At 36.6% G+C, this 23,009-nt stretch overlaps 1 protein-coding gene across 1 annotated transcript; it reads right to left on the bottom strand.

Moving 5' to 3' along the window:
- Positions 1 to 1,348: 1,348 nt before the first annotated feature.
- On the bottom strand, positions 1,349 to 18,228 carry LOC100888659 (DNA-directed RNA polymerase II subunit 1). The gene is made up of 2 exons (XM_030987155.1): positions 17,970 to 18,228; positions 1,349 to 3,396 (listed from the first exon to the last, which is right to left on the bottom strand). The coding sequence occupies exons 1-2, from the start codon at positions 18,098 to 18,100 to the stop codon at positions 2,643 to 2,645; spliced, it is 885 nt and encodes a 294-aa protein (XP_030843015.1). The 5' UTR covers positions 18,101 to 18,228; the 3' UTR covers positions 1,349 to 2,642.
- Positions 18,229 to 23,009: the final 4,781 nt, after the last annotated feature.

Raw genomic sequence — 23,009 nt, forward strand, 5'->3', positions numbered from 1 at the left:
ATATTGTACAAATTATAATTGAATACAAAAATATACATATGTAAACAACGCTTACTTCTGTTTGTTTTTATTCTCACGTTTCAAATAAGAAATCGAGACATGGTGACATAGCAAGAGAGAGAGAAAGAGAGAGAGTGAGAGGGGGTGGAGTCCGCAAAAAAAATGAATGTGACATATAAATATTTTCTTCTTTGTCCTTTTAGAGCTGACATGAAAAAGATTATCCTACAGCCCACCCCCTTTCGTATAACCACTGTAAATCGGACAGTTACCACCGAGATATATTATCAATATTACTTTTCCTTCCCCCACATATAGTACCTTGAGAATGGATTGGGAAGAGGGAGAGGCAATGGTGGGGTTGTGAGTGTAATGTAAATGGGATGTATGATAGTGTTGTGCGTTTCGAATATAATGTGTGTCTTCATTTGGAATGGAAAAGACGGGGTGTCTTTAGATTTGTGTGCGTGTTTTTGATTTGTTTTGTTTCGTTGTTTTTTCCCCTTCTAATTCTCTATCTTCATGGGTAGTACTATGCTTTATTTAAAAAGTATTATTATTTTATGTACAAAGCATTGTTTGATTTAAAAGAAATTGTTAAAAAAAACATCCGATTGATTACATTGCCTCCGAATCAGGACACCTACCCCCTGGACATCCACCCCCGGATAATCATCCCCAGTCAACTACCCCCTATGACGACTACCCCCAGGACGAATACTCCCGGACAACTACCCCAGACAACTACCCCCTAGGACAACTTCTCCCGAGGACAACTACCCCCGGACAACTATCCTAGAGGGTAGTTGTATGGGGGTAATTGTCCTAGAGGGTAGCTCTCTGGGGAATAGTTGTCTGGGGTAGTTATCCGGGGGAATTGTCCAGGGGTAATCGTCATAGAGGGTGGTTGCCCTTGGGGGTAGTTGTCCTAGGAGGTAGTTTACTGGAGGTGGTTATTAGGGGGTGGATGTCCAGGGGTAGGTGTCCTAGAACCCATTGCCTTCATCAAAAGATCCCTTCAATCACACTTCTTCCCTCTTTAATATATCGTAATGTACCAATTTGAAAAGTCTGCGTCTTTTATGTTATCTTCAAAATTATATGGTTTTATGTTTTATTGGCATGACCGGAGGATCTGCAGTTTGATCCCTCATTCTGCCAATTGCGTAACAATGCATAAGGATCACGTGATTTTTCAATAATGATGGAGCCCCAGTTTTAGAACACAATTGTTTGGCTTGTTTCTTCGATTAAGCGGAGTGTAAAAGTAAATATTTTATCAGAGTGTGCAAAACATCATTCATAAACTTACGAGACTGGACATAAATGCAATATTGAGACAGAAGGCTATCATTAATCATTTTATTACACTTTGTACAATATATATTCATTTTTAATGATTCTTCTTCTTTTTCATCGTATATTTTATACACTGAATAGGAAAAATACATACCACAAAACTTCGTTAATTACAAACGTAATCTATATTGTAGATGCAAAAAGAAAATCTCGACAAAATACATTTTTAAATAGTATCATTATAGAAAATGTATTATTTTGCAGTTGTACTCCAAACCTAACCATATTACAATCTCAGGAGGAATTTCGCTCACAAACGAGCCTCATTGTCTAAAATATGGTTACTGCAAGTGACAAAAGTAAAGAGGAAATTGAGCAACCTAAATCTGTTTTTATATCAGACAGATTCAGAGGTTGAACAAAAATAAAAATTAGGAGGGTAATTATGACTGTATTCGACCAACTTTCAGCAGTATTTTGGTCAAATCACGTCATCATTTGTTTTTGTTGTTCATGTCAATACACATATGTTATGTGGTTATGAATAAATTCTTCGAAAAATGTTAGCTTTGAAATAAACTATGCAAAAAGGAAAAGAAATAAAAACACATGAAGTGGATAAGACATTACAGAAACCTGTACACAAGATACCGAAGCCTTAGGGAAGGTAAAAGATTACTTGATATTACTCAACTATAAAAGAAAAGAAAATACATATTCGCAACTGTTTTGGACTGTGACACCTTGTGGTATCAATAGAGGACAAAAAAGCCAACACTGTAACGTTTGATCAATATTTAGAATATTTCGAAGAAATTACTTCTTTGAAAACAATGTCTAAATCATTCGTAGTAGGTCCATGTTTAAATCCAGCGTCACGCCTAAAAGGCTAATGTGTGAACAACATGCAATTCCACTGTTGTGTTAAAAACTTATTTGTTTTTAAAATCTACACTGATTTGGTAGTGGCTATTAGATGACTCACTATTATAACAACCAGGTTAAACGACGGTTGGATATTGACGTCGTATCAATTTACCCAAAGGCTACATCTAGTGCAAAAAACGACACTGCAGAAAAAATGCATTTATCAGAGGCATTAGAAAAGTTCGAAATCCAAACATCTTTTGGAGGAGATCCAACGTCGAAAGACTTCGTATCAATGTACACCTGGTAGGTCGGTCTTGATATTTCGTCATGCCTTTCAATCATGTTTACACCGTTAAATGACATCACTGCCCCATTACAGTTCCTGGAAAGTTCCTATTATAATTTCTGAAAACAGTCTTAAAGACAATATATATAATCATGTAGAAATAAGACTAAATAAACCGTATCTCTCATCAAGGTATAGCCATCATATTCTGTGTGTGTGGTGCATATCCACTTATACGTTGCAACATAGCAGGACTTCGCGGATTGGTTGGTCTTCCGCCAGGGTAGTAAGGCCTAGCTCCAGGTCGAACGCCGGGGTTAACCGGACCAGCATTTGGGTTAATCGGACCAGGACCTGGGTTCAGTGGGCCAGTGCCTGGATTCATTGGACCAACACCTGGGTTGATTGGAGCAGCTCCTGGATTGCCTGGGTTGACTGGGCTCAGAGGACCAGTTCCAGGCATGAAGGGATTATTTGGCGTATTTGGGCCAACTCCTGGATTATTTGGTCCTGGGCCGAATCCTGGCTGCATAGGTGGGATCGTAGGAGTTGGAAATGGTTCTCCATTCGCAGTCAGCGCTGGTGCTTGACATATAAAAGCAAAGGAAGCAGACAATGGCTCGTCTTGCCATGTATCTGACCAATGATGAGTACCACCCCATGCTACAGCGCCAATAGCTTCGTTAGTGGTTGCTGGTTTACCTGCTTCCCAATCTGTGTATTGTGACGTCGAACCAGTAGACCATCGCCAGCCCAACGCATTCTCTGCCTTGTAGAACCCGGTCCAAAACTTCTGACGTCTTCCCTGACCAAACACGGTCGTCAGGTAGCTGAGCATGATTCGGTTTTTACTTGGTGAGTCCAGAGCGTAGAGGGAGCCACCATACCTGTTGCAAAAGAATGTGGCTTCATTGAAGGTCATCCGGATGCGATGTGAGATTCTGAGGGGAAACAGAAAGAAAAGATTTTATTAGCATGAATTCAGAGTACTTTTGTAAATTGACTTTCAATTCCCAGAACATGTCTTATCTTGACAAAATATAAACCCAAAGAGCTTATCACATGAATATATAACCAATACAAATCTTAACAGTGGTGTTCGAGTGAAATACATAAAATAACATGTTTATCACCCAGACAAAACAAGAGAAGTATTATGTAAAACTACTTGTATAATAATAATAATAATAATAATGTGACTTATATCGCGCCAAATCCACTCTGTGGAGTGCTCAAGGCGCGTGTAAACAGGAAAAACGATCAAGACTTGAAAAGGAATGTCTTGAGATGAGTTTTGAAAGAATCAGAAGATAAACATTTTTGATGTCTTCAGGAAGGCCATTCCATATTTTAGGACTAGAGTATGCAAATGATCTTTCCCCCCACGTTTTGGTAATTTTGGGGGTCACAAGAAAATTGGAAGCGGATGAGCGAAGAGGTCTTGCAGGAGTGTAGTTTTGGATTAGAGAGATAAGGTATTGAGGAGCAGAGCCGTGAACGCAATGAAAGGTAAGCAACAAAATTTTGAAAACAATGCGATCTTTTACTGGGAGCCAGTAAACTTTAATCACAACCTACACTCAGAAAACAAAAAACTTTCACAAGACGCACATTTCTCTCTCACACCTAACGATTTCTGACTTACACTTACAATTCAACCACTTTGTTTCTTCTTAAACTGCCTCACACAAAAACAGAAGTAACTATTGTAATGTAATAAGTTCTTTGCAAAAAGATGACCATTGGATCATTTTTGGAAAATGAATTAAATCAAGTTCCAAACCTACTGCGCCAAATAAGAATTTACTTTCGTACTACCACATTAATGTTGTAGCAGGCTATAAATCATAAAATGTCTGAATTCGTGAAATCGTTGGCATGGTTGCTTGCTTAATCATCATAGTTTAAAAATAAACTAACTCAATAAATTCGAACAATCTATCTTTACATAATAATGTGCAGTTCACTATTGGTGCTTGCCAAAATGAGCTTCCCGCCAAACAGAGATTCATATCGCTTCATCCATTCAAATAGTTGCTTGCCAGAGACGAAGCCATACTGATTTTTATTTATAGCGACTTGTATGCCGACTTTTAATTTGGATGATTGCCTCTCATTTGAAAGCTAGCCAAAGCCCCGTTTCACTCGTAACAATTGAAATGACATAATCCATTAATTCACCATTTCAATGAAATCATTGTTTTGTAATTTAGCTTGAACACTTTAAGTTGTTTCTTCATAAAGCTTATCATGAAGGAAGAATGTCGACAAACTTTATTACAACTTTCCTTTCCTTTCCGCCCACCACGCCAGCGGCATTCATTTCTCTAAGCCCCGTAATCATTCTTGTTGTATAACATAAGCAACATTTCCTGGAAGTTGTGTCACTCTCCCAAGCAAGGTCTTGGTTTCCTTGATATCTTGAAGCAACATACGCAGACAGACCATGGATCAAATGTTTGATATCATCAAAATATTACAGATGGCCAGGTTAAGTCATGTTAAAGGCATCCTTTAATAATATTAAATCTATGATGCATGACCCTACGTGTTATCATTGCTGTGATATGGTGTAATATTGAAGCCCTACCAAAATTGCGCTTCAAAATGATCATAAAAAGTTTTAAAAAACTGAGTGACCGGTTTTACAATACTCATTTTCCCTAATAGACTGTAGTGTTAAAAAAAAAACGTTAGGAAAACAAAAAATAAAGTTTCGATTTCCAATCATAAATAGCTTGATAATCAGACAGGCGATCGGCTTGTAAAGGTCATGGGATTTCTGACTGACCTAAAGGTCTGACCTTAAGGTTTACAATTATGATTGCAGCATGAGCTAAATCCAGGATTCTGTTGCAGAATCTGAGGCAATTTTACCGAGTCACTTTAAAGAGAAACAGACCTTACTACAATTTGCATTTGGCTGCCAAGAGGAATCCCAAAGAATTAAAGTTTTTGATCTTCTTCTTTTTCTTTTTTGAAACAAGGTCATTTTCTACTCGCTGACTCAAAATATAATTCAATATTTTATATTGTACCCTCTCATGCATTTCTCCTTTTTAATGCGCAAATCTCCTTCCTCATCTTCTTCCTAACCCCACATGCAGCTCATCCTATTGTATTATTTTCTGTACCCCCAATCTCTCACTTCTTTTTTGGCATTGTCTAAGTTTTGTATCGTGACCGTGTTATAGGACTCTCTTGTCCCGCTTTCGTCTCTGTTGGCATCTCCTTTTTTTCTTTTTCTAGTTCCTTTTTTGTAGTTACGAATTCGTTAATTTAATTACTCATTATTCCTAATCATTATTCGAGGGGTCCACAATAGTACAAGCATTGCTGTTTAGTGGACTCCTCTGTTTCCAATATGTGTCCCTTAATTTTTGTAAATGATTATAATTGATATGTAATGTTTTTGTTTGAAACAGAAATAAAATTGGTAATAGAAATTGAAGCAATCACAATAAATATTTTCCATTATGCCGTGCTTGCCAATTGCTACCAAAATGTTACCAGTGACGTAATTTTTTAAGTATATAAAGAGAACATAGCCAAACTTGTGCAAAATAATTACTTTTATTTAAATATTTTCGCGGTCCTTCTCATAACCTACTTAATGTCTGTGTGACAGTGTCACTCTTCTCCTTAAAATCTAGATCATTCGGCTAATAAACGATGAACATCCTGAAATATAATCACTCTATCCCGAATAGGTCAAACATTTAACTCACACATACATTCGTGGACATTTCATGGAATATTCTTTAATTACGTTGATTGAGACATAATAGAGTTGGGATGGGTTATGTGCGTGAGTCATGGCAGTATAACTCTCGCATGCCCTTGAAAGGAAGGAAAGAGAATTTTATCTATCACTTCAAGAACATTCGTGACTCAAACTATTTAATATGTCTAATACCAAAATACAGAAACATACGGAAGGCTCATTAATGTCAAAATGATCCGAGACATAAAAATCACATTTAGCCATATGTTACAGACTTAGAGAGAGGTGTATGGTGTTCATAGATAATGGATCAGCATGGGAGTGGTATTCTATCGGTGGTGACAAAAAATAAAGCATCCTTCATAAATCGGTCTTCCCGCATTTCACATGAACATGAATGTTCCTTGAATATCAGAATCCACGGGAGGAGGAACAGTGAAGTGTGATAATATAAGTGCACGACAAAATGACAGTTCTACAAAGTACATGACAGAGAGAGAAAGTGTGTGTGGGGTGTGTGTGTGTGCGCGTGTGGCGTGAGTGTGTTCGTGAGACAGTGAGAGAGAGAGAGAGAGAGAGGGAGAGAGAAAGAAAGAGAGAGTAAAAGGTGAAATATTGAATTAAAATAAAGATTTGATGAAACAATTCATATAATAAAGGTGGCAGAAAAAGAAAGGTTCAAACTACTTTGAAATCATGCTGGCATTAGATAATTTGTTATAAATATATTTCCTGTGTTCGACACTATATGAGGGGTGTGTGTGTGTGTGTGGTGTGGGAGGGGGTGCAGGGCGCCCTTTCCCTTCCAACAATTATTCCCCGATTTATGGATGTTACAGTAGTAGTTCTTGTAAAAGTAAAGCCTGGATATTGAACAGAAATGATCAGATGGAAGGAATGTGCTAAAATGAAGGGCTAAACACGAGGAATACATTAATGTCACATTCATTATCACCAAGCGACACCCGTAGAATTGCAAAAGATATTTCCTACAACAAAATCTAAGGGCGATTAAACAGTTCTCCCGTCTCTTTCTCTTCGTTTTGTTTCTGATTCATACATCTAACCCGTTACACCCATGTAGTAGGATCACAGCATTTAATCATTTAAGGCCGCTATGTGAAACATTCAACCGGCTGGTGCACGCCAGAATAAAGTAACATTCATTTTATATAACATACATGACCCCTATTTTACTCATATAAATGTATAATCGCAAAAGTTTACGACTCCGCCTGAAAGACATCTCGTCAGGGCACTGGTGGAATTTTATTCCTCTGTATGAAATTCAACTATGTTATTTGAGTCTGAAGGAAAGGGAAGGACCTAGGGAAGAAGATGACAAGACTTATCTCAGAACCGCCTTCGTGTGTCCTTTGCATTTCTGTCACCATTTTGTCCTCGTATAATTCCTCGTAGCAAGCTAGCAAAAAACTTCTTGCCAAAATAGGAGACCATCTCATGAGATTTAACTTGAACATTGTTGAATAAGATAATTACATGGTCATTTGTTTTATATATCAGTATGGTACACTGAGCTAGTTTAATCTACAAAGAATCAAAGGCAAAATAATCAAGCTGTTTCTAAAAAAAATCCTAAATAGATCTGCCTTTCCGGTAAAGGATTCGATACAAATAATCCACAAATATATATATATATAAATTATATTTTCAAATATTTTGAATTCATTTCTCCCTCCCTTTTAAAAAAAAAATCCTCATCCGAATCAAAGATTCATTGATTAATGAATTCATTTATTTAATTATTTAATTTTCAATTTTGTATGTATTTATTCATTTATTCCCTTACTTATTTTATTTATATATTCAGTACATTCATTTTGATTTACGACTGTACAGGTACAAGTACAAATAAAATCTAGCTCTTTCAAAATGTAGCCAATGTAAACATGCCATACGAAGTAACATGACTCATCATAGAGCAGCAGGTATCATGATGGCTTTCTCCACACTCTGTTTCAATTAGTCCTCGCAACAGGTGTGCGCGAGAGAGTTCAAGTATTCGTTTTTGTTTTCGCATAATTATGACCTCCTTCCTAAATATCCCCTCTACCCTGGGCAAAGGGGCCTCGGACCATGAAAGAGGAATGATACCTCTTTTCTGCCTCATTTTCTCTCCCTCCCTCTATGTAGTCTCTCTCTCCTTTCGTCCCTTTTATTGTATCTCTCTTTTTCGTCTACATTCTTACTTTCTCTCTCTCTCTTTCTCTCTCTCTCTCTTTCAATTACATTCAAATACACACACACACACACGCACGCACACAAACGCACATACACGCACACTTAGTTTCTTTAATGGTATCTCTCATTTTCGACTCATCTTTCTCTCTCTTTCTTTCTTTCACATTCAAATACACACACACACGCACATACACGCACACTTAGTTTCTCTAATAGTACATGTATCTCTCATTTTCGACTAATCTATCTCTCTCTTTCTTTCATTCACATTCTAACACACACACACATACACGCACACTTAGTTTCTTTCATGGTATTTTTCATTTTCGACTCATTTCTCTTTCTTGCTCACTTTCGCCGTCTCATCCTTCACTGCCAAGAAAGAAAGAAATGAAAGAATGATGGAGCGTCGTTTAAAGGTACTTCGTGGGCTATATCTTTAAATCATTCCGAAGCAATGCGAAATGAAGAAGAAAAAAATATTGGACAGATTTTCCTTCTAATGTTTTCATTCCAGACCTATACTCCAAATAAAATGAATGAAATGCAATAATTCTTTAATAGTGGTCTAATCAAAATCACTAAAAACATGGGCGTTTTCAATTGCGACCCCATTAGTAATAGTAAATACCAATTAAACAAGGGAAAACTACCCCCTTCATCTATCGCTCTCTTTTTCTATATACATCTACCTGACCTCTCCTTTCTTTCTCTCGCTCTCTTTCTCTTTCTCTTCTTTCTCGACATTTCCAGCTGCACCTTTCTACCCAATCCAATGTCCTCCTTTCCCCTCTCACACACGCGCACCCACATACACACACGCACAAACCCACATACTGTCACTCTGTCCGTTCCCTCATATCAGGGGGTTTGATTAGCGGAAATTCGAGGGGAAATGCTTGCAGGTACACTAACTATGCTTGACATGTATGAGAAATATAGGACAACGATCCAACGAAAGCCCAGTTGTAAATCGGATTGGAAACCCCGTTTAGCCAGGGTTACATTATCTTGCATGAATACATATCCTTATATATTATATATACATACACATATAGATATATTTATATGCAAACACATACCTTTTTTTTTTTACTGTATATCACAGAGTCAAATATGGCTAGAAAGCGACCAAAGTGAACTTCAAACGAAGTCAAAATACATAGTTGACCATCGTGTTAAAGGTACTATGTCCCATTTGCAGGCCCAAAAAATGAAAAAGTTAAATTCCAACTGCATTTGAAAGATAATACTAATTTAGAACTTCTCTAAAAAGGTTGGGCTTGAAAATGTCTTCAAGTGGGAAAATAACGACTTTTAGTTGTCAAATCGACTTTAGGGCTATAGAGCCAAAAAGTAATAGTCTTGATTTTCAGACAATTGTACCAAATGGTCATACTTTTATGCTGCGCAAAGATTCAATCAGTTTAATCTTGGCCATCACAAGAAGTGGGTTATTGATGTAGACAAATGCTCATGTACCCTTTACAACTCTTTTCATGTATGTTATTACCAAAGATGAAAAAAAGCCAGTCAGTCACTCAATAGTGTCTGACAGTGAAGTCTAGCAAGTAAACGGGTTTCCTTGCATAATTTGAATATGAGGACACTGCTAACGTTTAAATTTCACAAATAGGACATTATATGACATATTCGTAATTCCGGCAAAGTTCTACAGAATTTGAGGTTGGCTGCAAAAGGGACATAGTACCTTTAAAGTAATTATCATATTCAATGTGACTTATTGTAAACTAAATTAGGTTAGGACGTCTCCATTAGGCCTTTTCAGATGGTTGCTATGTTCCTTTTCATATAGTGTATTGTAGAGATATTTTTCATAGACATATACTTCTTTCACAAGGTATAACCAGTACCCAACTTTATCTTCAAACCCCAAAGATAACATCTGAAAAGTGTTTATCAAGTTTACTCGTACAGTGTTTTAATTTGGCTTGAGCTTGTGCCAAATTCCGGTCCAAGCTAATAACGGATCGTTTATGTCTTTAAGAATTAAGAAGAACCTCACTGTAAGAATCTTCGTCTCAGGAAATATTAAAGCAATTACTCTTGGCTAAAGGCATGTACAGGGGCCACTCGGGTAAGATTGCTCGTATGTGTCTGATATTAAGAACGCTTTCTTCATTCCTTATTTACGTATAATTATGTCAACATTTCTTTGCACTCTATTTGTTGGATGTTTTATGAATGTACTATTTTAATGACTTTTTAAAACCATTGTATTTTGTGCAGTGCCCTCGTGTTATTACTTATGTAAATTGCACTCAATTCAGCCGCTATGATGCCATGTACAATGTGTTTTTTTTATTATACCACAATAAATAAATAAATAAATAATACCAATTTAAATATGCATCCACGGTAATCACAGTGCCCTTTATAAATACGTTTATTGTTCATTAAAATCATCCTCAGGAAATACATATGTAAAAATAAAGATTACAAAGTAGCCCTCCACAACATCATGCACATGTTTAATAAGTCAACACCTGATATTAAGCTGTTCCATTTAATTGAAAGAAAGTTGCCATGATTATATTATCAAGCCACTATTATGGTATTAAGTCAATGCACTAACATAAATATATAACCTAAAAAAGTTTAATTTCATTTAATTTTTCATTTTATTTATTTTTCGGCTCTGATTATATAATAAAATCAGTATACATCAAAACATACATGAAGAAATGTGAACTTTTAAACAGAATTGACCAGGGCTCCAAGATTAGCGAAGCTTGATGCCTTGTGAGCCCTAACAATTAGGTACATGTGCAAGCATAAATTAGGGAGTTCGTGGTGATGCAAAAGTACAGCAAAGAGAAGAGAAGAATAATAGGCAAAGGCTGAATACTGTGTGCGAAATTCGGCAAGACATGAGAGGTAAATTTCAAATTGATTTTGATAAGTGAGGATGTGTAGGATAATCTTGGATATTACAGATTCTAAGCCACTACTTGGAATTGTTTCAACTATATGACGATTCTCTGTAAATATGTGCTAATCTGAAGAACCTAATAAAATTCAAGGGCATATTCGATAATATTACAGAGACCAATGGAATGGGGCACAACTAAAGGAATGTTTAAAATCAACCAAACGATGCAATTCTAGCATGTGATTACGTAACTGGCGCTCCTCATTTGTATACGTTTCTGTTGTATGCCTTTTCACTTAAATAAGAAACGATTTGAATTTTCCAATCAGATATTATTTTAATAGCAATTTGATAGCAATAACATTTATATCTATGACCACTCATTTAACACTGGATTTGAACACATCAAGAACATAATGTATCTATGAACCCTCGGCTAGCACGATCGTAAAAAGACATTTTCAAGCAATCAACTTTATCAGGGTTTATGGCCATTTCAATACCATATTGTATTAGCTATAGAAATCACGTTCGGATTACGCAGTGGACCATTATTATGTTGGCGCATTTCAGAAGGTAGTAACGCACAAGGCTATAAGGAAATTGCCATAGGTTAATTCTAGAAAGACTTTGCAATCGTGTTGGCTACAATCACATACGAGAACTATACAGAGGAAGATTTAAAAAACAACATTATTTATAATTATACACGTTTCCACTCCAGTGGATCAATTCGCATAAAAAACGACAATTATTGCCCTCGCTTTCGCTAAAGTGCTCAAAGGCAATGAATCATTTTCTACCACGTGCCCTTCGTATACACTGAAGTTGAGAGTGACAGATGTATAAAGGACATTTAATGCTGTGTCTGATACTCGAACCGCGAACCTGTCGACGCCAAAGTTAACATGGCTTGCACTGCCCTTTTAAACCACGTGTAAACCCCGTCCCGTTACTACCGTGCTCATCTATCATTAAGCAAAGCCTTCCTTACCTAAATATACCATAAAGAATTTCCTGTGAATTAGTTCTGGGACATTGTCTAAAAAGAAACTGATTTATCTAGAGACTGGGACGGGGAAGTGTGGTATTACGAAATGAATTTCTCCATAAATAGCAGAATGTTATACCTATTAACCTAAATGACAGATGTATTGGGATTCGCAAGGTTATGTCACATTCGCAACACCCCTCCTCATTTTGTTGTCCTTTATTTCTCTCTCACTTTTGATCCTCGAATTAATGTTGTCGAAAATTACCTTGAAATGCGGATAAATAGGATTTAACCAATGGGTGATGTCATTTTGGGCTCAATGCAAACTGTGTTCAATTAAAAGGGTGGGAGGGGAGAGAATATTCAATATATTTCTCTGTCCCGACATGGCTTACCTAACAGAGCTCTAAATTAAATGGACAACGTTGTCCAAAGCAAGGACAAAAGTTTAATAACTGACTCCCCTGGTATGGTATATTGGAATCCATACCTATTTGTTTATACATGTATATTGTACATGTACTCCACTAATAAATAGCTTCCCAAATATCCTCATAATATATTGAGAGGAATAATACCTATCATTTAAAATTATTCTATTAAATAGAAATACCCCTTCACTAAGGAAAGTACTCATCCAGTTATACCTCTCCAGATAGATAGATCTTATCTTGAGCTTGATCACCAAAGTAATTTGTCTAATTCCACCCATAAATTTAATAATGTTCTATTTATACATATATCAAAATTTGTAGATATACTCACATTCATATTTTATATTTTATTGAATGATTGTATCTATTTACTTCCTCTCGTGTGCTTTAACATCACTATTAGCAAAGAATGTTGCTGTACTTTTATAAGGATCTCTATGGGAATGACATGACGGATCTGGTCATTTTATTCTCCAGAAGGCAGTTTTCATTAAATTATAACATTAAACATTTTTGATTTCTTAAATATCCATCGTGAATATGATGTATCGGGTGACCAACATGAGATCATGAAGGGATGTAGGGGAATGTACGGTAACGCCAATCTGACTCCTGCTTAACCCGCCCGATTAGCCCTTCCATGCTTTGGATTTGATGTATCAAGGGCGCCGCCAAGGGGATGCCCTTGTGGACAAATTTGTAATATTTGATTTTTAGACCCTTGCCACATAGTATGGAATTTCGAGAATCTACTTGTCTTTGCTTCATGGCAAATTACAGTTGTGTTTTTCTGACATGTTAAAACATTTTCTCTGACATCCCAATTCTAAAATGTTCTAGCGATCAACGCCCCCTGTCAACAGACACAAAGCGTATGGTACGCCTCTTGTGCATGCATGGTCGAGCCTCCCAGACGGTTTTGGGGGCATTAAACAGATCAATATGATCCGATTAATCTCGCTTAGGCTTTCTAATGTACACCCTTGGAAAGAGGCACTAGCTATGGTCCAGGGGATTGAAGGGATGCGTTGGTTGACGCTCGAAACTTCAGAATCCATTGCAAACTTGAGGTTTAAGGCTACACGGAGATAAACATGTATGACTCAAGACTACGCATACTCCTAGGTCCTTAACCTTTTAGTGCCCTTGATGTGATATAATATGAAACAAGAAAGTGAAGAGGTCTTACACAAAACCTGCTCTCTTTTATAAATGCGTACCAGCTGCTAACATTTGCCGTTGTATATTATTATGTAAAGCCTTTAAGAAAAGCTTAACATTCAAGTTCTCTTTTGACGCATCATTTTGTTTGCATTGTGTTGCCTTTGTTTCCTGTCTTTGTTTCTTGTCTTTGTCCTGTCATTATTTTGTCAGTTTTACGACCTTGCAGAGATCACGGATAAAAAACGATGGAGAGAGACAAAGAGGCACCTCAATAAGCCCTAATATGATTAACATACAGCAAACTATACTTGATTTAATTTAATTTTGTTTTCTATATTTGACATCTTAATGATATTTTCCAGATCAATGGGGATTTAAAGTCATTTTCATTTCATAATTATTTTTTTAAAGAGAGAGAGAGAGAGAGAGAGAGAATGCCAAATTGTGAGGAATTTCTTTACTTTTCTACCGACCATCGGCCGTTCACTGCTCGTTGACGCAAGACTGCGCTAGCGATCAATGCGGTCTTGAGAGCGAAAATGTAAACGCGAAATGAACAGTATTCTTGGAACTACTGGCGTAGGCACGAATTTCCTTCATAAGATTGATTAGTGCATTAGTGATAATGCATTCAAAATTACTGTTTTGATTGTTAAATTACTGTGTTCAACGTGCATAACAGTTGCTCTTATAACCTTTTCTACAAAGTCATAGAAAAGGAAAGAAATTAGAAATCCTGGTTATCATTGCGGGAAAGACACGTACAAATTAAGCTTATGTTTTCTTTATGAAAAAATGAATGAATCAAGTTCTTTATCAGAATATCGAGGTAAGTACAACATGAGGGCTATCAATACATAGGCATGTACGGGCAATGTGTTCTGTCATATAGAGAACAAAAACAAAAACAAGAATGGCGACAATCAATGAGATAATAAACTTAATATCAACGATGAGTGTTGATCAGATGTTTCATGAATATCGGGTATATAGGGCAGGAAATGTGGAGCGGAATTGTTCGAATTATCTGCATCCGTTTGAAGAATCTGACAACTTAAGATCATTCTGCATGCCACTTAGAATTTAAGTGACTTTAATTTGCGCATGTGTTAAGTACAGCTTCAAAAAGGTGCGTTAAGAGTCATCAATTACCTTGGAATACAGACCCGCAGGCTATATCGAGGGAATTTCAATTTCAATTCACTAGTCATATTATATCGTTACAAGCTCTAGCTCAATGTACCTTAAATAGCATTGTAATATCATTAAGTATGAAACACACCCAATAATGCGCTTATCAGTAGGTTTCTTGTACGTCTATGTCACAGGAATATTGCACAACTCATCCGAGAAAAAGAAAAAAAAACAGCGTCCTTATACAAGGGGGCAACGAATGTAAAAGATCCGAAAATTTTAACCAATTTTAACAAAAAGTTTATCGACACAGAGTTCTATGCACCGACATAACAGTAAAAGCATCGACACAAGTAAGAGGGATATCAATTGTTAGGGAGAGTAATTGCCCCAATTCTATGGATAAAGATAAGGTACGAACATTATCCGTCATGCTCATGGCTCTACCGTATAGTATTAGTACTTGTCTTTCTTTAGATTGTTTTAACTTTTCATTTTTTCCCTTTTCTCTTTAAGCTTTCCCGTCTGGCATTTGCACGTTTCTCGGCTTATCCCTCTAATTCTCCACCAAGTCGAGTAATTATAGAACCGTTTCCACGAACACATCTTCTCATCAGTCAATGCGATCTGTTTTAGGCTGCGAACCCCGACAGGGAGGAGTGTCTATGAGATGAAAGATGGGTAACAATCTTAGAAGAAGCCATCTTCAAGCTAATCGTTACCTTCTTATGAAAGGGAAGGGTTGATCTTCTTCAAGGCGGATACCTTGTAGTATCGTACCCTTCCCGATTCCTGGTAAAGTCCTTCAATCTTCATGCAAAGATAAACTTGATTTCTTTACTACTCAAACCGTAGCGCCGGATCACCAGGCGGATTGGGCGGCAATATAATATATTATCTCTAAAAATCACTCGTGCCACTGTTATGACAGACACTTTCCTTCCTCTTTTCAGATATCCTTGAAAGTTGGCTTGTCATCATATAATATCATGATAAAAATAGATATAAAATATACCATGGTCAGCAATATTTATTTTAAAATAAATGTGAATAAACTGTAGAGATAATTTGTTTAATGTCGATTAATAAAGAACACCTTGGAATTAGTAAACAAATATTGTTTAAAAATCCCCCCCTGTTTACAAGCGTTGAAGGTATTACGATTCCAACCATCTTTAATTCAACCCCTACGCATTTTATGTGCTTACATCGTGTGTAGTCAACTTTAAAAAAAAAAGACATTTAACTGTTTTATTAACACTTTTTATCAGTTTTGTTATACTTGAAATTTTTGAACTGTATACTTACTTTTTTTTAATATTTTGCTTTAATGTTTGAGTGGAAATAAATTTGATAAAATCGAATTCAATAACAAATGAAGAGTACTTCAGGCCAACACTAGTTTATTATATGCCTCTCTTTCTTTTCCTTTTTTCCCGTCTCATTCCGTTTTTCCTCTTCCTACTTATTTCCATTTTGAAAGTCTTAATTACATATTGTAGTTAAGGGGAGAACGGGGAAATGATAACTTAAAGTCGAATGAGGCAAGACTTGATCTGGTAGGCATATAAAGCACCCATACAGAATCACTTCTATTACATAGATTTTATAAATATATACATGTATACAGAAGGATATCTTTTATCACTATAATTTTGGCATCTTTAAAGCATTATTATGTATCGAAGTTCTAGAAGATTGTATGCTTTGTTTTGCTTGTTTGTTCTTTTTGTTGTGTTTTGCAGTACGGTCGTAGTCATGAGACAATTTCACTGTCTGTTTTAAGCGAGCACATTCATATTCAGCTCAGACAACCTTGAAGCCGATAAAACTAATGAGAAAATACATCAAAAAAATCTGCGATTATCATGTTCAGTCTTGTAATAATTTTGCTTTAAAAGGATAGATTAAGACTATGGAACCTATCCATGTATACTAAAGTTTACTAACACACTCACAAAGACTTTCGAAAAACAATCTGAAGGGCGATTTCAATACTCTTTGTATTGCCTAGATAGAAATCACATATGTAAATATGTACTACTCATTGTCATGTTCGCAAATTCGATAGGGTATAGCAAGTGAAATAGCCTTATAGGACGATTTCTTAAGGTCTTTGCGAATGTGTTCCTGTCTTTCATGATTATATCATGAGAATAAAAGATTGAGTTACTGATGTCTATGAACTTTTTTATAATTTTATGTACGAGTCTTGTGCAAGAGGATTCATTTCAAAGGTCGTTGTAAATAAAGCCACTATTCCGAGCTAACATGAACCAAAAAGCCAATTGAACAGTCTCATTTGTCAACACTTGAGAAGAATCTGTATCCTTTTCACTTAGCACCAACACATAGAACATTTTCGATTTTTGTGAAATCTTGTTTTCATCGTGTGTTACAAACGATGCACGTGTTCATTTTTAGCGACTCATCAGCGAATGAGTGACACCCCGTTGTGTAAATTTCCTTTAATTGATCCGCTACTCCACTCCTGCCGTGCAGGTTAATATCAGGTTTCCTACAGGTGTCCTAAACATAAGATAGAGCATCAATCGTCTAACCTGTAATTGCTAACGACAGCTCCTACTGCTAACAGCTAGGCTTTGATACTCCCCATTCCCGGATGATTTTGCAATTTTTTAAGTTAACCTGTAACTCATTAATGACTATAATTTCACATGTTTAATACTTTTAAAAAATATATTTCTGAATATTATCATTTTTATTTCCATCTTTCAAATCATCATGTCTTCAGATTTGCACTTTGGCCTATTTTTGTTATGCCGAACAAATAGAATCACTAGTAATAAAAACTATAGCTTTGACATCTAACATATTTGGAATGTCTAAATAGTTGTAGGTGGAGATCATGCAAACCTATTCTTAACATTAAATGAGAAGCAAATCAGAAAATCAGTCAGAATTATCAAGAGATATTTAGGGGAGAATATCAAAATTTAAAATCTTACCCAATACATGCTCTGCCAAATTGGAACCAGCCGGAAATCATCACCCTATCTGCTGGTGGGCATATAGCGAGCGCTGCTGGCAGGGCAAGCAAGCAGACACCCGCTGCAAACAAACATCCAGATAATTGCATCTTCCACCTTCTTTATCCGACCAAATCTAAAATGAAAATGCAGCAAGAAATTTTCTGATATCAATTTCACCGCTCACCGAATGATTGCGAGAGCATCAGACGATGGATTTAGCCGATAGAAAGTGGCGGCACACGCGAATCTGTAACTCGGTCCACAAACACTAATTGATCAGACGAGCACAATTTTTTGAGATTAATCTACGAGAAGCGCGCGGGAAACTATTCATCTCTATCGTGATTGGTTAAGAGTTAGAACTTACTAGTCTTGTTACGGTAGACTTTTTGTTTGTTATCAGGCTACACTTGCACAAGGCTTTATCAATTAAAGAACAAGTATTGGCCGGTATAACTCACGATTCTTTAAAAAAAGCTTTCAGATATCCGAAAATCTAGTTTCCGTCTATATTCCTCTCTCAACAAAAATAAAACCGAAATTATTTTTAGCCGTTACACATGTGTTGTTATAATATAGATATAATTTTGCTATGTTCTTGTCGTTATCTTATTAAGATATCATATCTTGGAAGCGACGTCTGATTTTAAAGATAATAAGAAAACTTTTATGTTACGTTTGGCAGCTTTAAATTCAAGAAAGGCTTTGCTGTTTCAGTCAATATTGTTATTTGCAAACACCGCGCCCCGCAAAGTATTACACTCTAAAAAATGGGTCTTTAGAGTCAAACTTAGCTTTAATTTGTACAATGAAACAGGGGAAGTCTGATCTTATATTACATCGCAAAAATCAGAATGAAATACGGTGAAAACTCGGTATAACGAGGACATTGGGACCACAAAAAAAATCACCTCCTTATGATAGTAATAATAATGAAACGTTTGGGTATAGTGCATAACACATAGCCTAGGCATAATTGCATGTCTCTATGCGCCATACAGAACAGAATACAAAAGGAGTGGAAATGGTGCATTGGGTTCATAATTGTGGGATCTTACAAAATGCAACATAGATATGTTCTCAAATTACTTCTGCACTTGTCATATGTTTCTAGATTTCTAGAGTATCCCGGCAAGCTATTACATAAAACAGTGGCTGCATATGGAAATAGCCTCTCTCCATATGATTTTGTCACAGTTTATGGGACATAAAATAAAGATTTTTTACTGGATTGCGGCATTCTTTCTGGTTTATACTGCAGGGACGGCTCCAGGGGGCATGAGGGCGCACGCACCCCCTCCCCATTTTACCTTCTACAAAAATATTCACATAAATGTTCAGTTAACTAATTCAGAAATGCCTCAGAATGTACCATTAAGGTTCAAAATTTTCAGGGGCCCTTAAGTGGACCCCGGTCCCCGCATCGCAAAGGCTTGGCGTTACAAATTTCGTACATTTCACGCCCCCCCCCCTGACAAATGCTGTGCTCTATTAAAAATTCAATGAGATATGATGGAGCATACTGACGGCAACATTGATAACTTAATAAAGTACTCTCAACTTGATACGGGACTTGATAGGTGGCCAATGTACATTGTCTCAGGTATTTCGTTATATCAGAGCTCTTTATCACAAACTTTAACTGTAAAATGTGACTACCAGGTAAGCTCAAACAGAGAGACTACTCATAGGCTCATTCTCGACCTTGCACTCTGTGTGTGTTTGTGGGCGATGAGTCCATTCCGCGCCCGGGAAGGGAAGAGTCTGAAGGTTAAATCCTATAGACAAAACTTTAAACAGGTGAATATACAGGGGACCTTTTCCCAAGGCAAAAACATTTAACTTCAAATAAAATGAAGGAATCCATTAATCCGTGGGTTAATCCCAGGGATTGTGGGGTATGAAGGTCTTTGAGGAGGAAGGGTTAGTCTTAATACGTTGACTGTACCGCACCCTTAAAAACATCCATGTATTATCTAGTCAAGTCAAATTATTGGACGATTGAAAAACAAAGAATACAGTATACCTTCATCTACATGGAAATCTCTTTGAAACCTAAAAAAGTCGAGATAGCTCTCCCACTAAACTCGACAGGTGGTTCAGTCTAATTCCCACATGGTCACCCTGACCGTAAAAATATGATGATGAATATAATTCATAAAATTATAGTTTATACCAAACAATAAGACAATAAATATACAAGTACAAAATTAAAGTATATTCATGATCAATATAGAATAAAATAATGCACTTCTCACTTCTTTCGTTTCTCCTATTCACTGATCTTCATTTTGTATCAATTCATCTGGAACATTTTCATATTTAATGACAATAGTTTGCAGCTTCTATAATAATCATCCAGGTCATATAGTCAGACAATGGTTAATATGATGACAGAGCTTCGGACACCTGAACACAAGGACCGGATGTGCTTCAAAGCGTCACCGTCGCTGAGTGATGTCTTCGATAACTTTCTTCTGGAGTGACCCCATTCACTTCTAGAGTTGAAATTATGGTAATTTCATATTCGATCATTATTTCATTTCCAGAGTGCGTGTGTCAAGCGTAGAGGCTAGACTAGATTCAATGTCGTTATCTAATTAGGCCTGAAAGACTTATACAGAAGAGGGGAAATGTGTTAAAGGTAAAAGCGATAATCATAAGTCACATTCTATAAACTATGTTTATTGTTATCATTAATAGTAGCTACAGTCTGTAGGTAGTAGAAGTAGTAATAGTGGTAATTTTATTATTATTATTAGTAGTAGTAGTAGTAGTAGTAGTAGTAGTAGTAGTAGTAGTAGTAGTAGTAGTAGTGGTAGTAATAGTAATAGTAGTCGTAGAAGTAGTAGTAGAAGTAGTAGTAGTATCATTTTTTTTTTCATTTTCCCTTTTTCCCCCTCCAATATGCTGCATAAGAATACCGTATTCCCATTGTCGTTGCGTAGTTCACTTTTCAGTTGGATGAACATAATCAGTCGTGTCAGTAGTATAGATTCACGTGCAATTGGACTTGCAGAACATACAGTGACTGCTAACCGTCTATGAGTAATACAATAGGGTTGACCATAATCATATATTGTTTAGAATATAATACCGGGCATTAGGCCAAGGTATACAATGGATTAAAACTAGTCCACTTATCTCATTTACAACTGATACATTGTTTTCCATTAAATTAGTGATTAACTTTCGCTAAATTTACCTAATTGATGTAGCATACTTCCTCCGCCCTTTAATCCAAGTTCCCCTCTCTTTCCATCTCTTTTTTTTTTCTCTCTCTCTCTCTCTCTCTCTCTCTCTCTCTTTCTATCTCTTTCTCCCTCTCCCCCTCTCACCCTCTCTCTCTTTCTCCCTCTCCTCCACTCTCTCTCTTTCCCCTTCCCTTTTTCCTACCCGTCTATTGATTTGATACAAAAAATCATACTCTTACGTTATTGAACATTTAGATTACATTCAGACACGCTTCAATAAAAGCAGAAGATTTCGAATACATTGAATGCTGCCTTTAAATCTTAAGAGTTTACCAATTTTTTTCATATTTAGTGACTTGCGTAGCTTGTCATTCAACTGATGAGGTCTAGAGAAAGCAGTCGGTAGATAATTATGAGATTAGAAGGGAGTCTTCAAGGTCACATCGTTTATACTACCTCAGACATTGAACTGAATAATTACGACGACGATTTTCTATGATTCATTCCTAGCGGTTTTGATCTTCGTAAATACCTCTCGACCTGCATTCACATTCATGTTGCATCGCCAGATTATTATGGATTATACCTCATAGAATGAATGGCTATATTCAAGTTTGTATATTAAATCTAGGTATGCGCCTTGGCCCCAAATTCGAGGAATGTAGTTTGAGCTCAAGAAATCTTGAAAAAAGAAGGAAGAATCTTTGTTTAATATTAGTCCTATTGTGAAATTTAAAGATCAAATGCATTGTTCTTACTTCAGCTTGAATCTTCCTTGGCCGTACAATTATTGTTTCCGATAGAAGTCAGGAGATAAACGAGAGGGAAAGAAAGAGAGAGAGAGAGAAGGCGAGGGAGAGAGAGAGAGAGAGAGAGAGAGAGAGAGGGAGAGAGAGAGAAGCAGACTATACACAGTCAAATACTGAAGGAAGAAAACACAAGAAACGGTTACATAGAGAAAGGAATATGGGTATTTGAGAGGGAAGGAAAGCCAATTGTTAATCAGAGATGCTCATTCTCCCTCTTAGAAACTTTAGAGGAAGATGATGCACTTCCCTTTCTTCCTCTGTGTATGCCTTTCATAACTAGAGAAGAAGACACAATGATTGTGTGCCTTGCCAAGTTATCATCACCACGCTCATAAAGAGCAGGTGTTTAAAATGTGACACGCTTATACAATGGCGTATCCATCAAAGGGTATAACGCCCCCATCCATTTGAAGGACAGCAATAAAGAAACAGTGAAACAGTGAAATGGATCTACGGCATGCAGGGCTGCCCAGATACAGACCCGCCCCCTCCCCCCTTTCACTCATCAATTTCGGGATACGCCCCTGCTACGAGCACGTTCCATTTGACTACTTGCACGACAGTTTCGTGCGGTTGATTGTGAGATAAGCTCAAAGCATGGAGTTCCCTTGCTCCCATCTCCCTGCTCAAAGTCAAGGTAAGCTTCGAAAGGTTCTTGACTCAACCTGAAAAAGGCCAGACATCCTCTGACGTTGCCATGATAACCACAAATTGTGTAAAATGGAATGCAGCTTTCATGAGTCATTAGAAATGGATTGCTTGTACACAATCACTCAGTTGATGCGAAATATAATTGTGAATCTGACATATAATTTTTATGAACAACATGTCGAAAAAAATATGTAATAAATCGAAATAAACAAATAGACAAGGAATACATTTGTATAGCAGATACATTGCAGATATTCTAGACCCTGTTTCATAATAATAATAATAATAATAATAATAATAGTGGGTTCATGACACTTATCATCAATACATTCTGATACCTGTTATAAACTACTGATATAGTT

This window comes from Strongylocentrotus purpuratus, unplaced genomic scaffold (assembly GCF_000002235.5).
Source record: "Strongylocentrotus purpuratus isolate Spur 01 unplaced genomic scaffold, Spur_5.0 spur5_scaffold_16, whole genome shotgun sequence".
NCBI classification, from domain to species: Eukaryota; Metazoa; Echinodermata; class Echinoidea; order Camarodonta; family Strongylocentrotidae; genus Strongylocentrotus; species Strongylocentrotus purpuratus.

Bases quoted from the DNA above. Each gene is read 5' to 3' on its own strand.
- LOC100888659 (XM_030987155.1), bottom strand. From the start codon at position 18,100: ATGCAATTATCTGGATGTTTGTTTGCAGCGGGTGTCTGCTTGCTTGCC. The intron at 3,397-17,969 runs GTAAGATTTTAA...GTTTCCCCTCAG, and splicing joins TTTGGCAGAGCATGTATTGG to AATCTCACATCGCATCCGGA.